General features: G+C 36.1%; 1 protein-coding gene across 10 annotated transcripts in view; it reads left to right on the top strand.

Moving 5' to 3' along the window:
* Positions 1–24964, top strand: part of QTMAN (queuosine-tRNA mannosyltransferase) — a 410331-nt gene that overhangs the window by 340274 nt on the left and 45093 nt on the right. For 9 of the 10 annotated variants that reach the window (XM_087435132.1, XM_087435126.1, XM_087435128.1 and 6 more), the window contains one exon: positions 14845–14954. The exons of the other annotated variant lie outside the window; for it this stretch is intronic. In XM_087435132.1, the coding sequence (XP_087291258.1) occupies positions 14845–14954 (110 nt within the window). The remainder of the gene's footprint in view (positions 1–14844; positions 14955–24964) is intronic. 10 annotated transcript variants of the gene reach the window in all.

Genomic DNA, 24964 nt, shown 5'->3' with positions numbered 1-24964 from the left:
TCACCCTCCCATCAGACTGCTCTCTGCCACCTGTTTCGCCCAGTTTTCAGTCTTGGACGTCCACTCAAGAGTACCTCTATCCTCTCCAACTTGCTGCCCTCGGCCCACCGATTGGGGGCCGTGGTGTTGAGCAAAACCTTCATAGTATTACTCTCCAAAATAATTGTTTAGACCTCAGTGTCAGAATTTTAACATAAAAATCAAGAATTAACTATTTGTTTGCCTTCTTTTTGCATTTCTGTTTAATAACCCTACCTTAAGGGCAAAGATTCTAGAATATCCTTGCTCCTGTAGCTGGGGGGCCGGGGAGGAGTGGATTTGCAAAGTAGGAAATACCGAGGGAGGAAGCCCATTAAGCACATTGATTAATACTTCAAATATTATCCTTCTACACATGTATTGATAGGGCTTCTTTTGAGACCCCTGCCTCAGAGAGCTCCCAGATAATTGCAGTACAACATAATAAGTGAAAACTCAAAAGAGGAAGCAACTAATTCTGCCTGGAAAAGCCAGGCAATGCTTCACTGAGGAAGTGAGGATAATTGAAAGAGGGATTCCATTAGACACATTACTCCTCAGCTCCTGAACCACATATGTTGCAAGAAAGAATACGAACTAAACTGACTGTGAACCTCTACTCAGGAAGCCCAGAAAGACTGGACCATGACTGGCAATAGTGCTTTTCTTCATGTTTCCATTGTCTAAAATTGAGGCGAACAGTCTGGCAGACAAGATCCTTCATGTGTGAGGCTGTACCTGGGCTAGAGCGAAGTTGGTGGGTGACAGCTTGATATCCCCAGCCCCACCTGACGTTGCAGAAAGCTCTGGTCCTCTCTTGTGCCAGAGCTCAGAACTGCTGAACTGAAGGCCATTTTAAAAGCTTCGCCTGTTGCAGACCTAATCATTATTTTAAGAGCCAGCCTCCAGCAGCTGTGAAATGGGAGAAATTTTCCAGAGTGGGCACTGCCCCACCTCACTTTTGTGTACTGTGTGCCGTCCTCCTAGCATGAGCCCAGGCACCCAAAACTTGCTTTTGTTTGATGTCACACAATTCTTACCCTCCTTATACATTCATCACGTTTCAAAATCTTGTCCTCTTGACCTTCTTACTTTAACCATCTAAACTTACCTTCTCTTAGTGATCTGTTTCAGCATATTTATTCCAAAAGAATACAGGATACACACATGTACGCACATATACTTTTAAATTAAATCACACCAACATGTAAATTATTGCTAGTATTTTAATGTATTATCTCCCCAGGGTATTTAAATTTTTAAGAGGTTGCGTGTTTACCTGCCTTTCCAAAATCAAACCCAAAAACTGGAATTTTCACTTGTTGATCTAACTATCCATCCATCAGATAATACCTACTGTGACCAAAGTACCTTGCTAAAACTGTACTACTCAGACATATTAAAGGCTCCAGCCTTAAGGAACTTTAGGCATTGTTAATGTCATAGATGAGGTTTGTGGACAATGGACTTTCCCTCTTAGCTCTAAAATCATAGCACAGGGGAATCAGCCTCTCTCCTGGACTAAAACTTAGACTCCTTGAGGGTTGGGTCTCCTGTTCTCATTACTCATACTTGTATCCCAGTGCCTTGTACAAGTTCTGTGTGGCACACAGGAGTGCTCAGTTCTCCTTCATTTAATAAATTCCTAACTTCAGACAAGGATATTCTTGTCCTAAGGCCAAAAACCTACACTAGATATGAGATTTTGTTGTTGTTCTGAATTCTTATACTTTAAATAGTACACTATAAAAAATAATACCAATTAAATGGACCCTAGAACCAACCACATGTTTTGTTATATATTGTTTTGAATATAAAGCTGGTCTGCCTGGCATCTTTCCTCAAGGTAATTGATATTCAAGTAAAGACCCATGTGTACCCTCTCCTTGGAGGGTTTTACATTGTGAACCCAATTTATAGATGGAAACACTCAATAAGAGGTATTTATTATGTATCTATTTAATAAATACAATAAAGATATTAAACCAGTAATTTCTTTGACAAAATGATTAAAATTATACCTCATTTTAACACTTCTCAAATCTAAAATGTTCTAATATATACACTAACTTTTAAGTTTAAATAACTGCCAAAAAGTATTAAAATTATAAGAAGACAAAATTGGAATAAATATCAAAGAAACTCTACACACAAAAAATAAAAATTAATTCTTTAATTATTCTTCTCAGGTACACACTGCTCTCTAGAATATGTATGGACTTTTTCCTAATGAAAATAGTGTCATAAATGAATATACACATGGTACTGAATCTTAGGGTAAGTTCTCATTTAGAAAGTGTGATACAGATTCCATTTAAAAAAAAAGTATTTCCATGAAATTTGAGTCTAAAACAAGAGGAACAGTTTTTTTAAATGTTTACCTTTTTAAAAGGTTATGTTCATGGGAAATTCAACTTCCAGTGTCATTGTAATTCATGACAATTCATGAATTATGTAGGCAGAAAAGAAATTATTTCATGTACTAGCCAATGTACTTCTGTAATCCTCCCAGAAAAGATGATTATCAGACTACTTCTTGCAAAAATACCTTCCGTCTGATCTTTTAGCACTTTATTCTCTGCTTGTCAAGACTGAACCAGGCACAAGGAAACTCTTAGCCCATCAGCCCACAAACCTTGTTGATATTTGCTAAGGAGGGATTTTTGGACAGTTTTCACCTTGGAGAAGCACCTTCTGTCAGCACTCTCTGAGAATCTAAGAGTATCCTCGTCCCACTTCCACCTGTACACCTATTTGATCGTCATTGTTTTTGGCAGCTTTTCCACCTATTGTGTGGTTCAGGTTTTTGATGTCTTGTTTTGTGGACGATTATGTTTGCACCCTATTTCTAATTCTCCTTGTTGCTTTTGGGTAATTTCCAAGAGGAGAAAGGGGAAAATGACAATTTACTACCCTGATTTCAATTGTAATTAATATAAGAGAGTGGTTTGGTATGATGTTATAATACTGGGAAGGAATGATGAGCATCTGAACTTTATCAAGAAAGGAAAGACATATTTGGGTGATGATGAGGAGTTGGTTCAGGTATTGATTATTGATGTGAGGATGACAGCTAACTGTGGCTTGGATGACTGGATTAGTGGTGACATTTGACAGGATTAAAGATATAATCCTGAGAAGAAAAATTTAGTTATGGACATGTGTGCCTTTATACACAAACACAGATTTTACTTTAAATCATATTTGTAACTCTATATTGTAAATAATAACTGCCATTTCTTGAGTGCTCACCATGTTATTTGCATATGTAACACAACTGACACTTTAGATGCCTCTGTGTAATTATCAAAGTAAACATTAGAAGCTCCACAATGGTACATTCTGCTTACTATAAATAACTAATTATAAAATATCGCAAAATTTATTTTTTGTCCAATTATGGTGGCTATTAAACTCACTAGAATATTCTTAAATTCCCAGTTCTGTAAATGAAGAATAAAATCATGATGATTATAATAATAATTATAACAACAATAATAATAATAATAATAAGAGGCATCCTTCACTGTGTATTTTCTATTTGCCAGGCACTGCAAATTGTTTCATATACATCTTCTCACTTAATCCCGTCAATAGCTCTTGAAAGTGAGTGTTATTAGCCAGGTTGTTACAGATGAGGAAATTAAATCTCAGATTGGTTTTGTAGTTTTCCCTGGATTATAGCTACTAAATATCAGAACTAGGATTTTAACACTCTTTCTGCTAGGCTCTATTGTCCATGTAAACTATTTTGTTTCATTTATTCTGATAAAACTCACCTTTAGAGCTATATTGATTATTATTAGCTTTTCAATAAGCACCTTCTTTTCTTATTTTGGGTTTACATACACCTGTAAAGCAAACTTTTTGATCAAAATGATCTCTCATCAAATACGCTGTCTAAATTGTTGACTATTCTTTGTTATCCATTTTTTACCAGAAATAAATTGCTCCAATACCCACAGCAGTAAGTATATTTAATTAAGACTTTGGTTCAAGAGGCTTCTTATTCTGAAGAATCTTTTCTTGAGCGATATAGTTAATTTATAGCATGTGATGTTATTACAATATTCAGAAACTTTCATTCTTTTCCATATGAATAATTAGTCTACCTTTGGTACCTAATGTGATTAGTTCTTAATACCTTTAAATAATGAGCAAGAAAAGGAGTAACTTGGAGTAACAAGAGTTGGGGCTGAACTTTTACGGCATCATGAAAGAGACTAAGTAGAATAATACAGATTTATTCCATTTGTAAAACTGTAGAAGAGAGGAGATACATAATTAATACTGTTTATAAAATGAAAAAATGCAACATATGTAGCAACAAGAACACGTCATTTTGAGCAGGTCTTTATAGAACAGACATTCCATATTGTGTTCCTCCTTTTCCACAGTCATTGCCATGACAATCTGGTATGCTTAGCAGTTGCTGCTGACTAAGGGAGACTGTCTCTTCTAGGAGATCTCTGTGTCAGCCAAAAAATACGGCAGTCTCATTTGGGTCTAAAAACAAGACACAGTATATAAAATGGACAGAATTTTAGCATTTTTCTCCCCATTGGAGGGATTCTTATGAATCACTCTGTCTATTTCTATTTTAACACTTTTTTAAATCAGAAGGAAGTTTTGTAGTGGATTTTTTCCTTCAAATTAAGATTCTTTCCCATATGATTGAAGACCTTGTCATTTCTAGATGTGACAAAATGTTCACAACTGAATATGAAAACCTGTTATTAAGAATTTAAATTCATTTCAATGAAAGCCATCTAATAATCCAGACCATGTTTAATTCTCCACTAAAAAAAGTGTAATCCTTCATGTCGTTTCATAGACCTATCCTACCATAGTTTTAAAAATATAGCTGTCTCTATTCAGCCATGATGGAACCATCATTCATTCATTCTAAAGTCATATGTCAAAAGCCCACCAACTTCTAGAGTCAGAGTTTCTCTGATGTTGTGGGGCTTTTGGACTAATTATGAGGGACAACATACAAATAAATGTGAAATAATGTAAAAGAACACATTCATGAAATCATCAGTAGCATATGAATGGAGTGCAAGAGTGATTCAGAGTGAGATGGGATTTCACAGGGATGACTGCTAGTAACAGTAGATTTCAAACTCAGTGAAAGAGGCAGTGGACAAGGAGTGGCAGAGAGGAGGGGAGGCATGTTCCAGACTCAAGAATTGTAAGCACAAGAGCTGTGGATTGAAAACTGCAGACAGAAAGGGAGAGGATAAGAATAAATATGAGTATCAACACTCACTTGCTGAAAGAGTAGGGGTAAATGGTTGACGGAAATATTTGAGTGTTGGATAAGGTGGCTTAATTTCAATTTAATGGTTTCTAGTTAGTGTACATTTAAAAGAAGAGATATCTAAGGAAAATCATGTAGAAGAGGATAATGTAACAGTTTTTTGGAGGCTGAATTGGCAAAAGGAGAGTCTGAGGCTGAGTGGTGTTGTCAAGGTATGAAGTGATAACATTGTACCATAAAAACGGAAATTATCCAGAAAATCCTAAAATTATTCGTTTAGGAAGAAATGGCAAGATTGCCAATAATTTGATTGACAGGACAAGTTTGGAAGTAGCTTCCTTGTGCTTGGAAACATGTCAGGCTTGAGATCTTGAAATATTGGGAGAATAAAGACATGTCGATACTAGAGAGGAGCTTGGTTATTAGTGCTATATGTTTGATGGGGGCGGCAATTTAATTTTTAAGTGTTATAGATGAGTTGTCATGGAAAGAGCCACATTTAGAGTTGATTCAATTTAGTAACTTTATTGCTGTGTGCCAGGCCTTGTGCTAGACGTGGGGAGTACAGAGTAAACAAAGGCATGAGCTCTGCCCTCGTGGAACTTACAACATAGCAAGAGTGAGTAGGTAAAACTTTGAAAGTAGGATAGTTCCAAATGGAGGGTGTACATTGTAGGAAGGGGGCTACATTTGCAGGATAGGAGGAAAAACAAGAATGAATTAAGAAGCTACAAAAGAGAAATTCGAATATTATAAAGAGAGCTAGATGTTGCTTTAGTGTTGTTTGAAGCATCAAAAAATTGGAAACAATTTAAATGTCCGTTAGTAGGAGAATTCACTTAAAAATTATGAAATATTATATAACCATTTTAAAATGAAATATCTATATGCACTGATGTAGATAGATGTCTATTGTGTATTTAGTGAAAATGCAAAGCACAGAATGACTGATACTGATCTCATATTTATAAAATAAAGAAGGTATATGTAAAAATACACTCACACAAATATATATGTTTGCATATGCATAGAAATATGTCAGGAAGCCTACTCACCAAACCGTTGTTAGCCGTGGTTACATCGGAGGAGTAGAATCAGGAGAGGTGAAGAACAGGGGTTTTCAGTGCTGACTTCATGTATTTCTGAATTATTTGTATTTTATTACAATGAGCATTTTTTACAGTTGAAATTTGTATTGAAATAGTTGTAGATTCATATACAATTGTAAGAAATAATACAGAGTCTTCTTCTGGGAGTCTGATGATACAAATATCAGATCTTCTGTTCTCATCCCACAGGTCCCTGATGTTTAGTTCTTTCCCATTTTTAAAATTTTTTTGTCAGTTTTCTCTCTGTTGTTCACACTGGGTAAATTCTGTAGATTTCAAGATCATTGAGTCCATCCTCTGCTATACCCTCTCTACTATTGAGCCCATCCAGTGAGTTTTTTTGTTTCTGTTACTATATTTTTCAGTACTATTATTTCCATCTGATATTTGCTAAGACTGAGCACTTAAAACCTGACTGTAAGCTTCCTGGCAGTCTAAGTAAAACAGGAAACAAGAATCATACATCTTCCTATCTGAGAGGTAGACAAAACAATTCCCAGGGACAACACAGAGTTCCCTATACTACTAGACCCTGGGAGAAGTTTTTAACTATAAGAGGTGAATTGCAGGGGTAGCTCCCAGGATAACTAGCAAGCAGTTTTGAATATATTTCCTCCATATCTCTTGGAGAGAAATGTTATAATCCAAAAGAAAATCTAAGTAGTTAGTTTCAAATTACGGCCCCAATCACCACATTTGACAAGGAGAAACTTTATTATAGACGGAAATAGGAAGACAGTAATGCATTGGGGAAATACATTGAGGAAAGAGTTCCATAGAACCTCTCAGGTCTGAGAGGAAGTAATTACATACATTATGATGGTTTAAAAGTATGTGGAATAGTGACTTCCACTTAAGTAGTATCCCAAGGGTGGGAAAGACTCAATTCATCTTAATTAAGACACTTCATGGCCTACCAGTTCTTTGAGGCATGGGTGTCGACGGGCTTCTTGGCCAGAGTTGCAGAGATAGAGAGCTCATTGGCAAGTTAGACAGCTGAATGAAATTACTGTGTACAATATCCAGAGAGAGTGGAAATCACTGAAGAGAAACAACCTGGGGGGTCTAAGCTTTTAGCAGTGGGAGATTGAAAAGGAAATCATGTTGTGAGACCTAGTGGGAAAAAGTGATTCGTTGAATATGGTTTTCACTGGGTGGCCTTCTGGATGGAATGAGTGGGAAGATTTAATTGGGGAGAAGGTCATTAGGTTGTAGTCTAAATAGACTATTTGGAAAACAAGCGAGGATCGTTTCTAAGAAAGCAGAGTATGGTCAGTGGTGTCGAAAGTAGGAGAAAACCTAAGAATCATGAGAAAGAATGAGGATGGGATGGAAATTGGTATTGTTAGAGAGTGTTTTCATCCAAGAGAATACAAGAATGGGAGCAAGGTTGTAGGGAGAACACAGAAGGTAAGAAAAGAGAGATATAGCTAATGTTCTAAGATGAAATGATCAGTGAAAAGTCACCCAGAAATAGTATGTTATTGGAAATATTGTTATTAAGAAATGTTGTCAGGTAAGAGGGATAACTTAAAAATGCCAAAGACATAAATGAAGAAATTGTGGCATAGGAACAGGATCACAAGCTTTAGGAAGAAAAGTGAATTTGAGAACCCAGATCTCTCAACAAGAGGCAAGGTAGATGATCTAGAGCTCTAACAGACTTTGAATTTTGAAAGGCAGATATCTCTCCCTCTGCAATTAAAAGGAAAGATGAGAATATGAATGTGCAGATGGCATGAAACCCTGATATGCATAAATTAGAATTTTATTTTTCCATAACGTAATTTCTATTCATTGGCCTCTTTCAATATGGTGATAGAAAGCTCAGGCAGTTCAAGATTCTCTGTCTTCCATTTTCCTGATCCCCATTCCTCACAGGCCACTGCTGAGGGATCCCTCGCTTCTATCTGTCTGCCAGCTGATCTGTGATTCTTCCATGACATTCACAGAAACCATGGTTCCGCTTTTATGCCTACCACAGCTCAAGAATCTCTCATGAATGTCCCTGGTACTGTCTGCATAGATCCATACACTCAGACATTCACTCTGGAGTCATGCTCCTTCCCCGGGCATCTAACCCAGGAAGCGTAATACATGGCCTCTGGGACTCTCAGGGTTCTGTTCTCAACTCTTCTCCATCTGTACTTCATGTTTCTTGTCTAGAAGTGGAGCAACAACATGGTGTGGGAGGATGAATGCTACACTCTTATGGAATTTTGCTTAAATATTTGTACCTATCTGAAGTCTTTACCATTTCTACAAGGATTTTTGCTTCCATAATCAACTAAGATGACAGCCCCCCTTTTTGGTGGGAGTTGGAAGGCTTTTTCCCTGTCCCATGCCATTCCTGAAGCAATGAACATAAGACATCTTAGCATCTTGAATATTATATGGGTGGAGGAGAGATGGTGGAATTAATTGGTTAAAATTTCTAAAATATTAAAATACCACAAATACAAAAGATGAAGAGAATGAGAGTTTACTGTATACCTGCAGGGTGCCAGGCACTTCTTCATTCCTAACAAAAAACTTTTTAAATGTAGGTATTATTGTTATCCCATTTAAAGGATGAAGAAACTGAGACTGCATGAAGTATGTAACATACCTGTGGTCATACTGCTGGTCAGTGGCAGAGCCACTTCTCTCTGAACTGTGCCTTTCACTCTCCCTCTAAAAATAAAGGGCAGAATGCAGTATGAACAACATTGAGAGAAAGCCACAGTGGATAGTCTTGGTCTTGGTCAACTATAAGTAAATGATGGAAAGGGCTGGTAGAGTTAGAGAAAGAAGGCACTGGTAATATGAGAGAGAGAGAGAGAGAGAGAAGTTGAGAAGTTGGTGGCTAATAAGACTATTGGCTGAATTCTATTCAAAGCATCATTTAAGAAGGAACATATGTGGAGGGAAACCAGAACTGGTCATTGATATGTCAGGCATGTAGAGGAGAGTCAAGTTTATGGCTCTAGAAAGAGTAGCAGAGAAGTAAATGTTCGTAACTAACACAGGGCAGTAGATAGAAGCCTTATGTTTTTGAATAAGGAACACATCACTGAATTTGGAAGCAAGGTGGTACTTCATAATGAGGAAGTAGAGATGGAGGTTAGCAGCATATCAGGAAGGTGAAGAAGTTTGAAATTATGGTGTTAAAGAGATCATAATTCCACATTACTTCCTCATATTCTTATTGCCCTCTCTTATCCAATGGGTTTTAACCTCAAGTAACATGAATCTAAGGAATGTCCATGGCTTGATGGTCTGGAAACAAAACCATGGACTGAAGGTAACAACTCTCTTTTTCTTCTCATTATATTTAGGAAGAAAGAAATAATAAAGTCAAAGACTGCATAGAAGACAGAATATGACTTAGGAGTGATGAAATATGATTTCAAAAGCAGACTCAATCTCTTCTGTGTATCCTTAAAGGAAGATATAATTATTTTTGTATGACCATTTGGTTAAGAGGCTTAAGTAAGACTGTGATCAGGTGCCTAGTATGGGATCCTAAATATAGCAGGAGCTCTATGAATGTAATTCCTTTTACCAACACCTTCATTTATTCAACAAATATTTTTAGAGCAGCTAATTAGCACAGGCCACGTGATACTGCAGTAATGAAGACCCCCCACCCCTCAAATCTCAGTTGCTTAAACACAATGAAAGTTTACTTCTCTCACTTACTCAAAGTCTGCTGCATGTTGAGATGGCTTTACAGGGCAACTCTCCTCCATGTGGCACTCCAGACTGCTTCACTCTTTTAACCTAACCATCTTAACAGAAGACTTCTGTAAGGATCACCGCGGCAGGGAATGTGGTATCCGGAATTGCTCTTAGATCCTGCTACCTGGAAGTGACACACATGAATCAGCTTGCAATCCATCAGCCAGAACTAGTCCTGTGGCCTCCCCTAATACAAGGGGATGAACATGGAGTCTTCTCTGTGCCCAGAAAGAGAGAAGACCCAGATATTGATAAACATGAGTACTGTCTGTCACTACTTGATGAGGCATTGGGTACTTAGTAGTGAACAAAACAGACATCGTTTATCTTGCCCTCATGGAGCTCTCAATCCAGAGTAACCTGCTGCTAGGAAAGCTATGGCGTCTGTAAAGAGCCAGGTTTCTGTCCAGGCAAGACAATGAACTGGATCAAAGAGATTGCATTCAATAAGTATAAAGTTATGTGGGAAAATAGGAAAGAGTAACAGTTTAGTATAAGTGACAAGTATGGAGAACTTAGAAATCCTCAATAAATATTTACTGAATGAATGTTAAGTGAGGAATAAGAAGAAATTTAGCTCTAAAAAGCTAAATGGGAAAGGCAACAGAGAGAGAACAGATATAGGAAGAAAAAACACATGGAAACAGTTTATGCTTTTCAAATGTTCTGAATAATATTTGGGAATAAAAGCTGTTCTTGCTATATCTGCTGCTTCCAGTAAGCCTGAAATATTTCCGCGCTGGTCTCTTCTGCCATAGTTGGGCTGTGGAAGAATGAGTTCCCAGCCAGACTGTTTCATTCTTACCTAGTCAAGAGTGTGGGAATTGTTGGGAAGCTTGGCCTCTGACTCATCTTCTAGAATGTTTTGTGATGAATCAAGTTTGTTTGATGGGCAACTGTCAAATGTAGAGGGGTCACAGGAAATGAGAAATTATGCTGCTTTAAATACTAAAATTGTTACAGAGTTAAGCAAAAATCCTATGAATACAATTTTATGGCAGAATGTGAGAGAGGAGTGGTTCCTTAAAAGCATTAAAAATGATTTGTATTAAAAAATCTTTATTAAAGAAACAAGAGAAAACATACAAAAAAAAGAGAAACATTTATAATGCAATCCCTAGAGATAAACCTTGTTAACACTTTGGTATAGTTCATCCCAAACCTTTTTCTAGGCACACACATCCATTTTGTCTTACAAAAGCAGATCATATAATGCATACTACTCTGTCACCCCCCTTTTACTTAACAGTATTTCTTGAATATTTTTCCATGTCAGAAAATATACCTCTACAACATTATTTTTAGTGGCTGCATGGTATTGCATCATATGTCCAAATATATTTCCTTATCATCCCATTAGGTTGTTTACAGATGGTTATCATTATAAACAATGCTGTTATGGACATACTGTAGCTGAATTTCCATGCACCTCTTGAATTAATTTTTAGGGTAACTTTTCTAAATTGGAATTATTGGGGCAAAAGTTATATACATTGTAAGGCTTATTATGTATGTTACCAAACTGCCCTCTAAAATATTGTTTCAATTTACATTCCTACCAGCAATGGATGAGAGCAGAAGAGTGTTTAAGAGCCCATAAGTCTACAAGTGTGGTTATAGAGAATTGAGTATATATGTTAAATGTATGCTTAATCTTGACAGCTGTTGGCAGAAAGGGGCACTCTGTATGTTATTTTTAAATCTCCCATCCTATATTTAATGCTTCATGCTAAAATCATAAGTATAAGAGCTTTACATTAGATTTCTTAGAAAGGAATTTAAGACAGATTCTCATATTCTGCTGAATGGGTTCATTAATATCACGGATGCTGGGATAAGATCCATGGATGATCCATTGGCTATTTGGAATGAGTTCCTCACTCAACAAAATATATTGAGCTCTGCTGTTGAATATTATCTGAGCCTTGATATATGGCTGTGGCTAAATATTTGTGCACATCTTTAATGATTTTCTGAATGTTAGGCAATTTTCCATTTTTCTCAAGAGAAAAATTTTCAGCTAAATTGACTATGTAAACTTTGAGGGACATAGATGAAATAGTCAAGTGTCTACTTATAATATATAATCTAATTTAGACATAAATAATACTTTAAAGCACATATCATATAGAATATTTTTAGAAGTATTGCTCTTTTTCCACCCTTATATTTCTTGAAGCAGGTTTAGTTCAACTCGCCCTCCCATGCATTCTTGACATCAGAAGGGTGCCACCTTTTCAGGGAGCTGGCATGTTTCCACCACCTGTCATCTGGAATTCAGTCTAAGCAGTTTGGGGTGCAAGACTTGTGAAACTGTGTATGATGCCATCCCTGGAAATCTTTTCCCCAGCTATAAAAACCCACTTACTACTCATGATTTCCAGTAACCACTTACTCTGTTACTTTTTTTAATGATCTTTAAAATATTTGTTTTAAACAACATCCAACACTTTGAATTGTTAGGTCACATCTCCCAAAATAATTACCAAGGCAGTATTCAATTCCTTTGCTTCTGTTTTTACCAGTCCCGTCAAGTGAATGACTGCTAAAAGCGTCCAAAACTCTCATCAATTGACATTGTTTCAGGTTAATGCAACTTCCCTAAACAGTACTTTTTTCAAAATAAAGTAATTGAGAGAGTGCCCAGTATTAAGAGAGACTTTATAAGGACTTTAGTATAAAATGCTTCTTTTCTCAGGGATAATTTTGGGGAAGAAAAATCTCACCTTACGTTCATCCATATATTATAGTTTAAACAAAAAGAGAGGGGATTCATACAAATCTCTTTTGTGTTCTTATGCAAAGTAACTATTGAATATGAAAGCTTTTGTCCACCTATAAAAAATATCTAAAGAATACAGTAGGATTGTAATGCATTTATCTTGTATAGAAACACTGAAATTGTAGGTTCATAAAGCTTGCTGCTTTGAAAATACTCATATTGGAATCTTTTAAGAACTACAGCTTCTATCCAATTACACCACCTCCAAACCTCACACAGCATCTACTTTAACTTTAATACAAAACAAACAAACAAACAGCAGGAAATATTTGGAATAGATATTCTCTTGAGGATCCATAGCCAAAAGTTTTGGAACTCAAAATGAAAAATTTAAAGAACTGAGTGGCTATATTTCCCTATAGTGTTACGCCTTCTTTAAGATATATTATGTTATATTGTTTCCCTTCTTTTCATCTAAGTATTTCCAAGAGAATCAGACTAAAAGAACATATTACAGATTAAGTGGCAGCTATTTGATTGATATGGTTGAAGATAGCATATGGCATATTCTTTACTTTCAAACTGTTTGAGCCTTTGTTCTGCCCACAGCAGTGGTATATATAAGAACTATCCAAAAACTTCCCAAGGGTACACGTATGTAATAAGCATCATCTTAAAAAGTGATGAACATTTTGCCATTGCGTTCTTTATTATTTAAAGTAAATCAAACTGAGAGATACAGAACTTAAAATAAATTGTTATGGAACTCTAATTCTATAAGATTTTACAATTCCATGAGATTATAAGTGCCGTTTTAAAATGTTAATCAGAAGATGCATTTGTTTTAATTCTTGATACTGAAAATATTGACTGAATTGTGAATTAACACATTTAGGGTTGCAGATGTCATTTTTCGTGAAATTTCCTGAATGATGTAATTTTCATATTTCATATAGCAGTTTGATCAATTTACAGATTTATTTTACATAATTAGTTGGTAAATGAGGAATTCAATTGCTGATATATAACTATTTCTCTGTAATAGAGAAAATAAGTTAAAATTCTGAATTATAAATAAAAAGCAAATAATTTGAAGACATCTGGTCCACATCTGTCTGAAATAACATAATTTAAAACAATGTAATTAAATACAAAAAATACTGAAATATTCACACCTTAGAATGTAAAAAATAACTCATTCCATTTTAATGTGGTTTCTTGAATTGGTGAATTTTTTTTTTTATTTTAGTGTCCTTTAACTTCTCATTCTGTCATTACAAAGAAGACTGACAAAATAAACAAACAAAAATTATCCATGTTTTTCAAGAGCCTCTACTAAATGAAAAAATTATCTTTATTACTATTCTTTTATATATTGACTAACCTCCACTCCTAAGCTAATACTTAGTGGACTTAGACTCAGGCCTACTCTCTTTTGATATATTTACAATTCTCTATTCAATTATTTAAAATGAAAGATTAGTGAGAGAGTCTGTAATCTCACTCCCTAAATTGTGTGTTCCTTGTGGGCACAAAGGGGCTCAGTAAATGTGAGAGAAAGGTATTCTGACTTATGGAAATGAAAAGCATCTTTGGTACATTCTCATGATCAATAGAGAATCATCTTTTGAAGACTAGTCTTTTCTTTGGTTAAGAACCTTGTTAAGTGGAAATTTAACCTTTTTGAGAGAAAGGAAAATACACTAGACTTTCTATAGTCTAACCAAGAAATGTGAAAAACACGATAGATTTCTCCTTTAATAAAAGGCTACAGAGCCTTAAGACTTCAATATGACTGGGTTTTGATCCATGAAAGAGAAGTTATATTTATGAAAGCACTCAATGCTGATGCTACAATGTAAAGTTATAGGCAAAAATCTCTTCTTGGATGCCAGAGTCCCCCCTAACTAAAAATAGACCACGAGAAGAATTGATACTGTGAGAAGTGAAAACACTTTTCCTCATGCATACCCTAAGGTATCACAAGTTATATTTTGTGTGTTTATTTCCAGGGAGCATGATAAAGATCCAGAGAGTTTTTTTAAGGCGGTAGTGCGTCTTAAGGACTTAGGACTCAATTTCCACGTATCTGTCCTTGGAGAAAGCTTCACAGATGTCCCAGGTATCTCTTTTAAATTTTCTAATGTGTATTTTTATAGATGACATAAGATCTATAACTTAAATATTAATTTCCATGTTTCCTTTTGTTAGAATAATCAAGATGAGCACTGTTAAACAAAAGATTATACAATGGCATTAAAGTGTGATTCAATTAAAAAAATAAGTAAACATTCTTTGATTTAAGTTGAGAACGTGAAGTCATCTCTGTTATTAAATATAGTCTATACAATGCATCTTGATGTAAATAAAATATATTGGTTTAGGCATCTTAATACTTAAGGAAAGTGGGAATTTGTAATTGGATATACAACCTCTCACCTCTGGGGTCACTGGTTTGAATTCTGCTCACATTGGTAATGGCTGAAATACATTACCATCTGTTAGGTGGCCTGTTTAAAACATTTTGCCATCAAACTTGTTATGTGGAGTAGACCACAGTCCACATCATAGTTGTCATTGGTCCATGCCTTTTTTACTGAATTTGAGAAAACAAAAATCTGAGCTGATAGCAGCAGGTCTTCTTATCTTTACTGCCACATGGAGCCTTTTCAGAGACATTTCCTTTGCCCTGCATCCTTACTGGGCATGTGTGTTTCAGTAAGATGAGCATCCTGATCACTTTCATAAGCATGTAAGTATTCACTTTTTTTAAGCTTTGGGCATTCAGCATTTTTTTTTTGAAAACTCCAAATACATAGACAACGAAAGTTCAGGAATGACCTCTGCCATGATACGTTATGACTCTTAAGAACCACGTAAGTTTACCCTCCCTTAGCAAGTACTTCTTGATTCTGGCACAATGCTAGGAACTACTCCCAGCCTCTACCTCAGTAGCCTCATCTGATATGGCTCATCTTCTGCCCTCTGCACTTATGGATACCAACGTTTTTTTAGTTCCTCTAACGTACCGGGCTTCTTTAGACCTTTAGACATTTGCCTGTTTGTTTCTCTTTTATCCTTTTGATCTTGACTCAGGGACATTTTCTTTCAATATGAAGTTTATCATAGTTTTACGGCACTCTGTACTTTTACTTCGTGGTGCTTACCTCAGTTTCTAATCATATAATTGTGTGTAATTTTTTATCTCACTACCCCCAACACACATGCACACACACACTAGAATGTAGGTGGTATGAGGATGGGGATTATGTCTATCTTATTCATCACTGTACCCCAAAACCTAGTGCAGTGCCTGGCACAACCCTGGAACTCAATGAATATTTGTTTAATAAACAGTAAAAAATAGTGTAAACTCCATGCCCTCAAGCAATTTGTGGTTTTATTGAGGAGGGAACACTTGTGCATAAGCACAGGAAATAGAGAGTGAAACAAAAGATAATATAATTATATATTAGTACTGACATGTGTGGCTTAGAGTAGAATGTTCACTGAAGAGCAAGCACTTGAGCAGCCAAAGGATTAGGAGTCATATGCCAAGAGAGAAATGACATTGGCAAAGCATTCAGAAGCAAACGTTTTAAATATTGTATTTAAATGAAAGGACAGTTTCAATGATTAGTGCTCTGAGGTCACTAATCAAAGTAGAATAGGGCATTCTGCATGCAGACCTTAGTAAGTAGTACGAAACTTACATAGATAGTGTAGGGCCAAAGTATGGAGGATCTTACTAACCAAAGTAGATTAGGTAAAGAGAAGAAATATGGAGCCTAGATCTTGAACAGGGAAGAAATATGATGAAACTTGTATTTTAGGAAGCTTTATCTTGCAATGATATGTAGGCAGCATCACAGTAAGACTCTATAGTGGTAATTCAAGTGTGTCTCCGTGAGGTGGTGGCTAAGACATTAATGAGACGGCTGTCTGAGCGAGATATTCTCAAGGAAAACACAGAAAAGAATTTGGTCGATGGACAGCTGTAGAGAAAGAAGGAAGAAAAAATTCAGCTCATTTGTGGTGCTGGTGAGTTCAGTTTTGTTTGTGCCGGCTTTGAGGTGCTTGTGTATGGACTGAGAAAAGTAGCTGGAGGAAATCCCTAAGCAGAAGGCTTCTTAGCCTCTTTTACTATTGGGTAGTCTTAAGCCACCACTACAAAGAAGACTAAGATGTTACTCAAAAGGGCCATGTTCTTGGGATCACAGTCTCTCCTTCCACACATTAACATTGAGCTATTTGGAGTAGTATGGAGGGTTGAAATTGCAATGAGAGCAGTTAGGAGCCCAAGTACTGAGTGCTCAGTAATTACAGGTCCAATCTTATTACTCACTTTTGCTTCACTTCAATATATACTTACTGAGCCCTGTGGAAAGGGGATTCCACAGTGAACAAGACTCATTCTCCACCGTCAGGGAGCTCTGCCTTGGGGAGACACTTAAATATCATTAACAGGTACCTGGGATACTGTGAAATAATTAGGGAATGCTGTGGACGTGCATAGGAATGGGCATCATATTATCTATATTATCTATAGATAATATAATATCTGTATTATCTATGTATCTATCTAACACACTTCTGTTATTCCCAGTCTCATCTGGGGCTCCTTTCTGCCTTAGCTTCTGGTCTACCTCTGTCATTTCACATGTGAATCAACTCTCTTTATGGCTGTGGCACTTCACTTTGCACATAGGGGATGCCCAAGTTGTTGAATGAATGAATGAGCCAAGTAGCTTTCCAAGTTGTGCTCCTAAAAGGGCACCTTGCCAGTCTTTCCTCCAAAGGTTTCCTAATAGGCCTTTCTGTATTACTTCAGGCATTCACATTACTGTTCTGGTTTAACACTAATATAGCATTTACTGTATTCCAGGCATTGTTCTAAGCCATTTAAAAATATTAACTTTTTATAACAGTCTTGTTCAGTATTACTATTTCCATTTATCTTAGACGGAGAAACTCAGGCACAGAGAAATTAAGTAAAGTCACATAGCTAGGTAGTACATTTAACCACTATGCTAAGCTACCTTTACATGTACTTGTTTTCTGACCCAACTGTTTCTCTAAGTTTAGATATTAATTTTTTCCCCAACTCACCATCCAGCACTTCACAAAAAGGATTACCTAGCAAGCAGACATGTCTTTGCCTGTTGTCTCTTCTAGATGCTACATTAGCATATCTAAAACCCATATCATGAAACCAACTTATATACTGTGTAACGTCAGCCAGAAAAATTACCCTCAATGCTGTTAACATTTGCTAGGAAGTGGTTTTCTTGTAAATAATTGCAATAATAACTATTATTATGCTATTAATTGCTACTATTTATTGAAAGTTTGCTTCTTACTTGGTCCTTTGCCACTTTATTTTATGTAATGTTCATGATAATCCCAATGGAGTAGATATTATTATGCCCTTTGGTATGTAGAGAAACTGAGACTCTGAAAGCTTGAGTCACTTTTATTGCACTGCCTGTGAGTCAAGTTTTTCTCTTTCAAATACAAGCCTAGATGTATGAAAAATCAAGAAAGGTTTAATATATGACTGCAGGACCGTTAATTACTTTTTTTTTTACTGAAATATTCAAGTTCGAGGTGTACAACATTTGATTTCATACATTTATGTAGTGCAATATGATTACCACTGTAGCTTTGGCTAAGACCTCTATCACATCACATAATTATTTCTTTTTTGTAGTGAGAACATTTGAGATCTAGTCTCTTTGCAATTTTGAAATATATGTTGACTATAATTGCTGTGCATTAGATCTCCAAAACTTATTCTTCTAGTTGCAAGTTTGTACATTAATTACTCTTTATCCAACTTCATTCTTCTTCCCTCTCTGCAGAGCTCTTAGGGAGAGCTAGCACATCTCTGAGTGGTGGCATTAGTGCCAATGAGTTTTACTGCCCTTTTTGACGATGCAAAGAATCTGCATTAAATTTCTTTTGAAAATGTTAAAACTCTAATACAGCAATTTTATAGAGTCTCCATACTGTTGAGTATTTTCAAGTATGTTGATTATTTTCAAATTATGTTGTTGTGAGGTTTTTATAATCCTTTTTCTGAAAGTGTGGTGGATTAAGATTATCGACTCTAGTTTATAGCTACATACTTTATAGCTCTTTTGTATCATCCTTTCATTTTACAAAGGAGGGGAGAGATCTAGGACAGTGACTGTCCCAGGTTCTCACAGCAGGGCACAGTGGGTGAGACGGGCAGTAGATAGAGGCAAGGTTAGGAGTAGAACCTGGGAGTCAGTCTCCTCACCCCTACTCACTTCTCTATGGATTCAATAAATGTGTTTTTAAATATCTAGTTTGTGCCAAGCATTAATCTAAACATTTAGGATGAAATGGTGAATAAAGCAGACGTGTTTGCAACTTGTAGCCCCACTCCAGGGCTTTATTCATCACTTACTAGAACATTTCTTAAAAATGTTAAAACTGATATTTCTCGAGCACTTAGCATGTGCCAGGTACTGTTCTAAGCTCTTTGGGCATCACCTTATTTATTCTTCACAGCAGCCCTGTGAGTTAGGCACTACTGTGATTACCACTTTACAGCTGAGGAAAGTAAGGCGCAGGGAGGTTAAGTCACTTGCCTGAAGTCACCCATCCATCCAATTGTGAAGCCACCATTCAAACCTTGTCAGTATGCCTCTAATGCCATTGCGCAGCCTGTACTCCACGTGCAAGTCCACAAAATCATTCCTGTTTTACAGGTAAGAAAGCAGGAGGTGATAATGGTGGGAAATCCTGGCCACTCATGTAAAATCGTTTCCATTTTCACTGATAATTTCTTTGCAAATATAAAGTTAAAAAAACACACGCAAAACCTCAAATTCATTTCCTAAATAACTCACTCCTTAGATATTAAAGAGAACTCCCTCTTTTTTCTTCCATCTGTCTTTGTCACAAGAAAAGTGTCAAAAACAATGTGAAGTGGAAAGATATCCCAAATAATACTTGACATATATTTAGTGTTTAATAAATACTATTTGAAGGAATGAAAGAATGAGTTTGGCGTAATAGAATAATACAATTGTATCAGGTATGTAGAAACCTACATTGAAATGATTTCCAAATACTTAGCGAATGAAAATAGAGAAGCCTAAGGCTTAAGGAAGTTCTAAGTGGTTTTATTATATTTTCTGTTTAGTATAGGTGACCTTGACTTCACATAAATGTATTTTTCAATCTTTTTCTCATCTTTCAGCTCTTACATCAGTCAGAATATGAGTTATGCTAAACTAACAGACAACCTTAAAATCTCAGTGCCTTAAAACACATAAGATTTATTTCTCATTCATGCTATTTGTTTATTGTAGGTGGGTCACTCAGGGACCCAAGCTTACACAGAGACCCAAGCAACCACCATCTCAAACATTACCAGTTACCATGCCAGATGGAAGAGAAAGCTAGGAGGTTCTCCTAAACTTCCTATAGCACAGGACGACTCCCCACAACAAAGAATTATCCAACCTAAAATGCAACAGTGCCGAGATTGGGAAACTCTGATTTATAGAAATTGAAGTCAGAAGATCAAGTTTGGGACTAGGTCTTGTAGCTTTCTAGGTTAACCTCGGTTAATCCATCTGTGCAGTACAAAGGAGGAAATGGGAAGGAGAAATAATAATAATAAAATCACCTGCCCTAAACACTTCAGTGAGTTATCATGAGAGTTTCAGCACAATTAGATAATTTGGGGGAAAGTGCTTTCTAAACTACTATGCAGATTTTATTATAAGACTCATGGACTTCCCTTCAAAGTTTGTTTATGGAGTGAGTCTGTAATGAATTTTGGATCCAAAGAAGACATTAATGATGCTGAACTTTAAAAGTTCATTCTTGGCATTATTTGAATTATTTTTAATCCAGAAAATTGAAAGCTCGTTCTGCTACATGAAGTATCCATCAGACTCCATGTTACAAACGAACCAAAAAGCCTAGAAGCCTCTCAATGCAAATACTTTCATTCTGGACAGTTCTCATGACGAGTTCGCATTGTTAGCCCTTGAGATGGTTTAAAAGAAAAAAAAAAAAAAAGCAAATGCTTAAGATATCAAATCAATGGAATGTGTTTGTATACTTTATAATTTCCCACAAATGATAATTCTAAACAAAATACTTTTTCTGTGAAGACCAAAGGCTTATATCAGGGTTCTTCTTTCCCTACAGCAGACAGTAGGAGAACGAGTTTTAGCTTTAGGCGTTAGTGGGGACCTGAAAGGTTGCAAGGAAAGTGAAAACCTGAACTACAGTTTTGGCAGCAGAAGTCTTTCTGGTTCACCTTTAATTTGAGGTTAAAAACAGTATGTGGGAAGCTTCTGGTTAGTATCTGGCATGACAATGGTTATTACTGTGATTGTGGCATATTCCTGATCCTTAGCTCTGGAGTCAAATGTTGGATAATTATGTAACATTTCCTTCCCCTCCCATCTCCTTTTTCACTCAGCTCCCAGCTACAGTCTCATTTTCAGCAGAGCAGCTACACTACTGGGGAAATAATAAAAAGGTTCTAGAAACACAAATAACTTATATCACATTAATATAAAAGTATAAAATTTTGCTACAATGAGAGCCAGCAGAAGGAAAGCTATTAATATATTGATCAATGTTGAATTATAAGATGGTTATAGATGAAGATGAAATAAATGTGCCTGTAAGATGGAATAAACTCATTTTCTCTAGACGATACCATTCTCCAAACCTATTCCTTTTCCTTTTTTTTTTATTTTAATTTTATCACTATCTACTCATTCCTCTAACACAGAAGTGTTTACTCAGTTCCTATTATGATCTGGCACCATACTGTGGATACCAAGAGGAGAAGGTGTAGTTCCTCCCCTCTAGAATCTTACTAACTGGGAGACAAAAACATTTTTATCATTACATTTCATTATACCATACTCTTGTTTATATTGTGACATTTTCAAATAATTTTGAATACATTATTTCATAACCTTACAACAATCTAGTGACTAGATAATCAATCAAGTATTAACACCCCCAATTTATAGCTGAGGAAAATGATTTATATTGGCCCCATTTAAGTAGCATGGATCTGAGGTAGATTCTCAGTAGACAGAGCCACCTTCACATGATTCTTAGAAATAGGCATATAGTCACTTTCCCAAGAATATGATTGGGGAAGTCAGTTTCCCAAGAATCTAATTTAAAACTGAACTCTTCTGTCTCTCAATCTTATGCTGAAGAAAACAACAAAATAAAATGGGAAAGTAAGGAAAATTTGAATAAATGTAGACATACACACTCTTGATAGGAAAGAATGAATACTAAGATGGAAATGACAATACCTCTCAAGATAATTTATGAATTTAACAAGATTCCAATTAAAATGCCAGAATATTACTTTATATATCTTCACAGAGTAGTTCTAAAACTCATACAAAATAAATAAATGGGCAGACTATCAAAGAAATCTCTGAGGAATAATGAAGGAAAACGTGTCCTACCAGATTCAGAACAGGTATGAAGTGATAACTTTTAAAAGAGCACTTTACAGATTCAAAAATATGAATGTAGAAAAATGGGAAAAATAGAGAATTCAGAAATAAACTCAACTTGTGTATAAATTTAATATCCAACAAACTTAGGATAACAAAATTTACTTATCCAGTTCTACAATATAATTTTTAGTGAAAACAAGAAATTGAGTAAAATAATTTCTGTGCAATAAACAATAAAACAAGCAAAACAAAATATTAAAAAATTAACAAAACAAAATATTCTTTTAAGAAATTAAGTAGAGATTTTAAATATATATTATAGATAAAGATTTGCAAAAGCATCAACATAAGTACAGTAACTTACTGAACTCTTACTCTGTGCCGAGCACAAGGCCGGGCCTTTAGTCTGGTATCTCATTTTATATCACGACAGTCCTTTCAATAGGAACAATTACAATCCTCTATGTATGGACAAAGACACTAAGGCTTAAGTTAAATAACTTTCCCAAAGTCACACAGCTAATAAACAATAGAGATGGTGATATCCAAAGAAATAAATACTAAATCAAATTTTGGGGAAAAAAATGTTTATATTTTACCAATAATGAAATAAGTGTAAATACAAAGAATTTATGAGAGAACAGTTGCATTGAGCAAAGCAATAAAAATAAAGGCATATCCTAACTAACACTGGCCATCTTATGGGGAAACATCTGCATGCATGCTGATGCCAGTGTAAATTATTTTCACTAAGCCACTTCAGTTACTATACTCTTTGTTTGACTCAGTAATTTCACATCAGAGAATGTATCCCATGGAAATAATTCCTGTGCCTCGTTCTTGTTTCTGTTGCCCCTTTCCCAGTTATTGCCCTTGTCTTCTGGGAGCTTGAATCCTGCAAAGCCTTCAGATTAGTCTCCAGGCCTCTGGACGCTTTGATCTTCAGTTCATCTACCTACTGTTATCAGTGTTCTTTCTAAACCCAGACCATCCGAGACGAGAATCACAATGGTATAACAATAATAGGAATGTGTCTCGTAGATTTTCTGCAGGATGAACTTAAATTTCCATTGTAGCAAATGAGGTTCTTCAAACTCTGACCCCAACCTAATCCCTCATGAATTCCAGGTCTCTTTACCATTTTCTGAATACATCTGTGCATTTACTTCTATGTCTTGTGTTATCTTGTGTTATTTGTTGCTTAAATTCCTCTGTCCCTCCCCACAGAGGCGTATGCATACCCTTTCTCCACCTGGCAAAATTCCAATTCCAATGCTGTTTCTTGTCCTATACCTTCCCTTTCTGTTCCCTTTCTAATTGCTCAGAGCACCGATATTCATTCCATCAGTTGCAAAGCACATATCACGCTGCACTATGGTCAGTTGTTACCTGGCTGCTGTAAGGGGTCATGATATAACTGGAAGATGCTTTTTGAGTAAAGAGTACACCTTCTGAAACAGAGACAGCTACACGGAGCAGGAATCAGTAATACTCCTAGCTAGAGGAGCAAACTCCCCTGGCCCAGCTCTCATTGATATCCCTGACAAGGGTGATATTCCCCTTCAATGCGTGAGAAGCTGTCTTTTCCTTTCTCAGGAAAGATTTATTAACTCTGTCTCTGCCATCCCCTCCCAAAGGCTCAGGAGACTCACTAGACACAAGTAACTGGTAACACCTCACTCCTGTTCCTCAGTGTGTCCTGTGAGGATCAGTCTTTTTCCCATGATCACTCCTAGACTTGCCATCCCCTGGCAGGCCTAAACTTTAGGCCTGCTTGAAATCTATACCTACAGCTTCCGTAAGTGGAATATTTATTTTTTATATTGAAACCAGAAAATTCAGCACAACTCTCACAACAGATCATTTATCCATCCTACCAGGGGGAAGACCATGAAGACACTATGTTCTGGAATACAACACCCAAAGCATCTCTCAAGAAGTTGTTCTCAAAAGTTATTATTATGAAAATATTACTGAGGAAAAATGCTCTTTTATTTTCATAAACTGTCTTCAAAGTTTATGAGAAATGTACACTTGGGAAACACACAAGGAAATAGATAAATTAATTAAATAATGAATAGGAAAAGGTCAAAACATTGATAGACCAGTAGGAAATTAGAAACAGATCCTATTTTAAAAGACTGTAAATGTATATGTGACTTAGAATTGATAGATAGGGGGTCTTAGAATGTGGCTTCTGTACATTGCTTTGGTATTTTAATCTTTTTGAATTCCTGTAATTGTATATGGTCATGATTTGCAGTGTGGTGTGGTCAAAATATTTGCCCCAATAAGGGACTATGGTGGAAGGCCTGCCTGTTTCACAAATTCATGTTCCTGCAACCCCTATCAGCAGAGAAGTCTCTGACAAAAAGCAACACAATAGGGAGTGAATATCTGGATCCAGCTGGTGAGCTTTTCCAGCTATATCTCTCCTCGCCTAAATTGTTACGTTTGTAAAATTTAAACTGTCACAAATACGTGGTGCAATGGAATGAACACTATCCTGGAATTTGGAAGGCTCAGAGTCTAGTTCCAGCTCAGCCACTGATTAACCATGTCACCTCTTTTAGCCTTAGTTTACTCATCCATAAAATAAAGTCATCCAAAAGAGGTTGGAACTAGAAGGGGCCTTGGAGATTAGGGT

Source organism: Ceratotherium simum, chromosome 9, assembly GCF_057802395.1.
Source record: "Ceratotherium simum simum isolate JZ-2026a chromosome 9, ASM5780239v1, whole genome shotgun sequence".
NCBI classification, from domain to species: Eukaryota; Metazoa; Chordata; class Mammalia; order Perissodactyla; family Rhinocerotidae; genus Ceratotherium; species Ceratotherium simum.
Note: the sequence above shows the minus strand (reverse complement) of the source record. Positions and strands in the feature narration are given on the sequence as shown.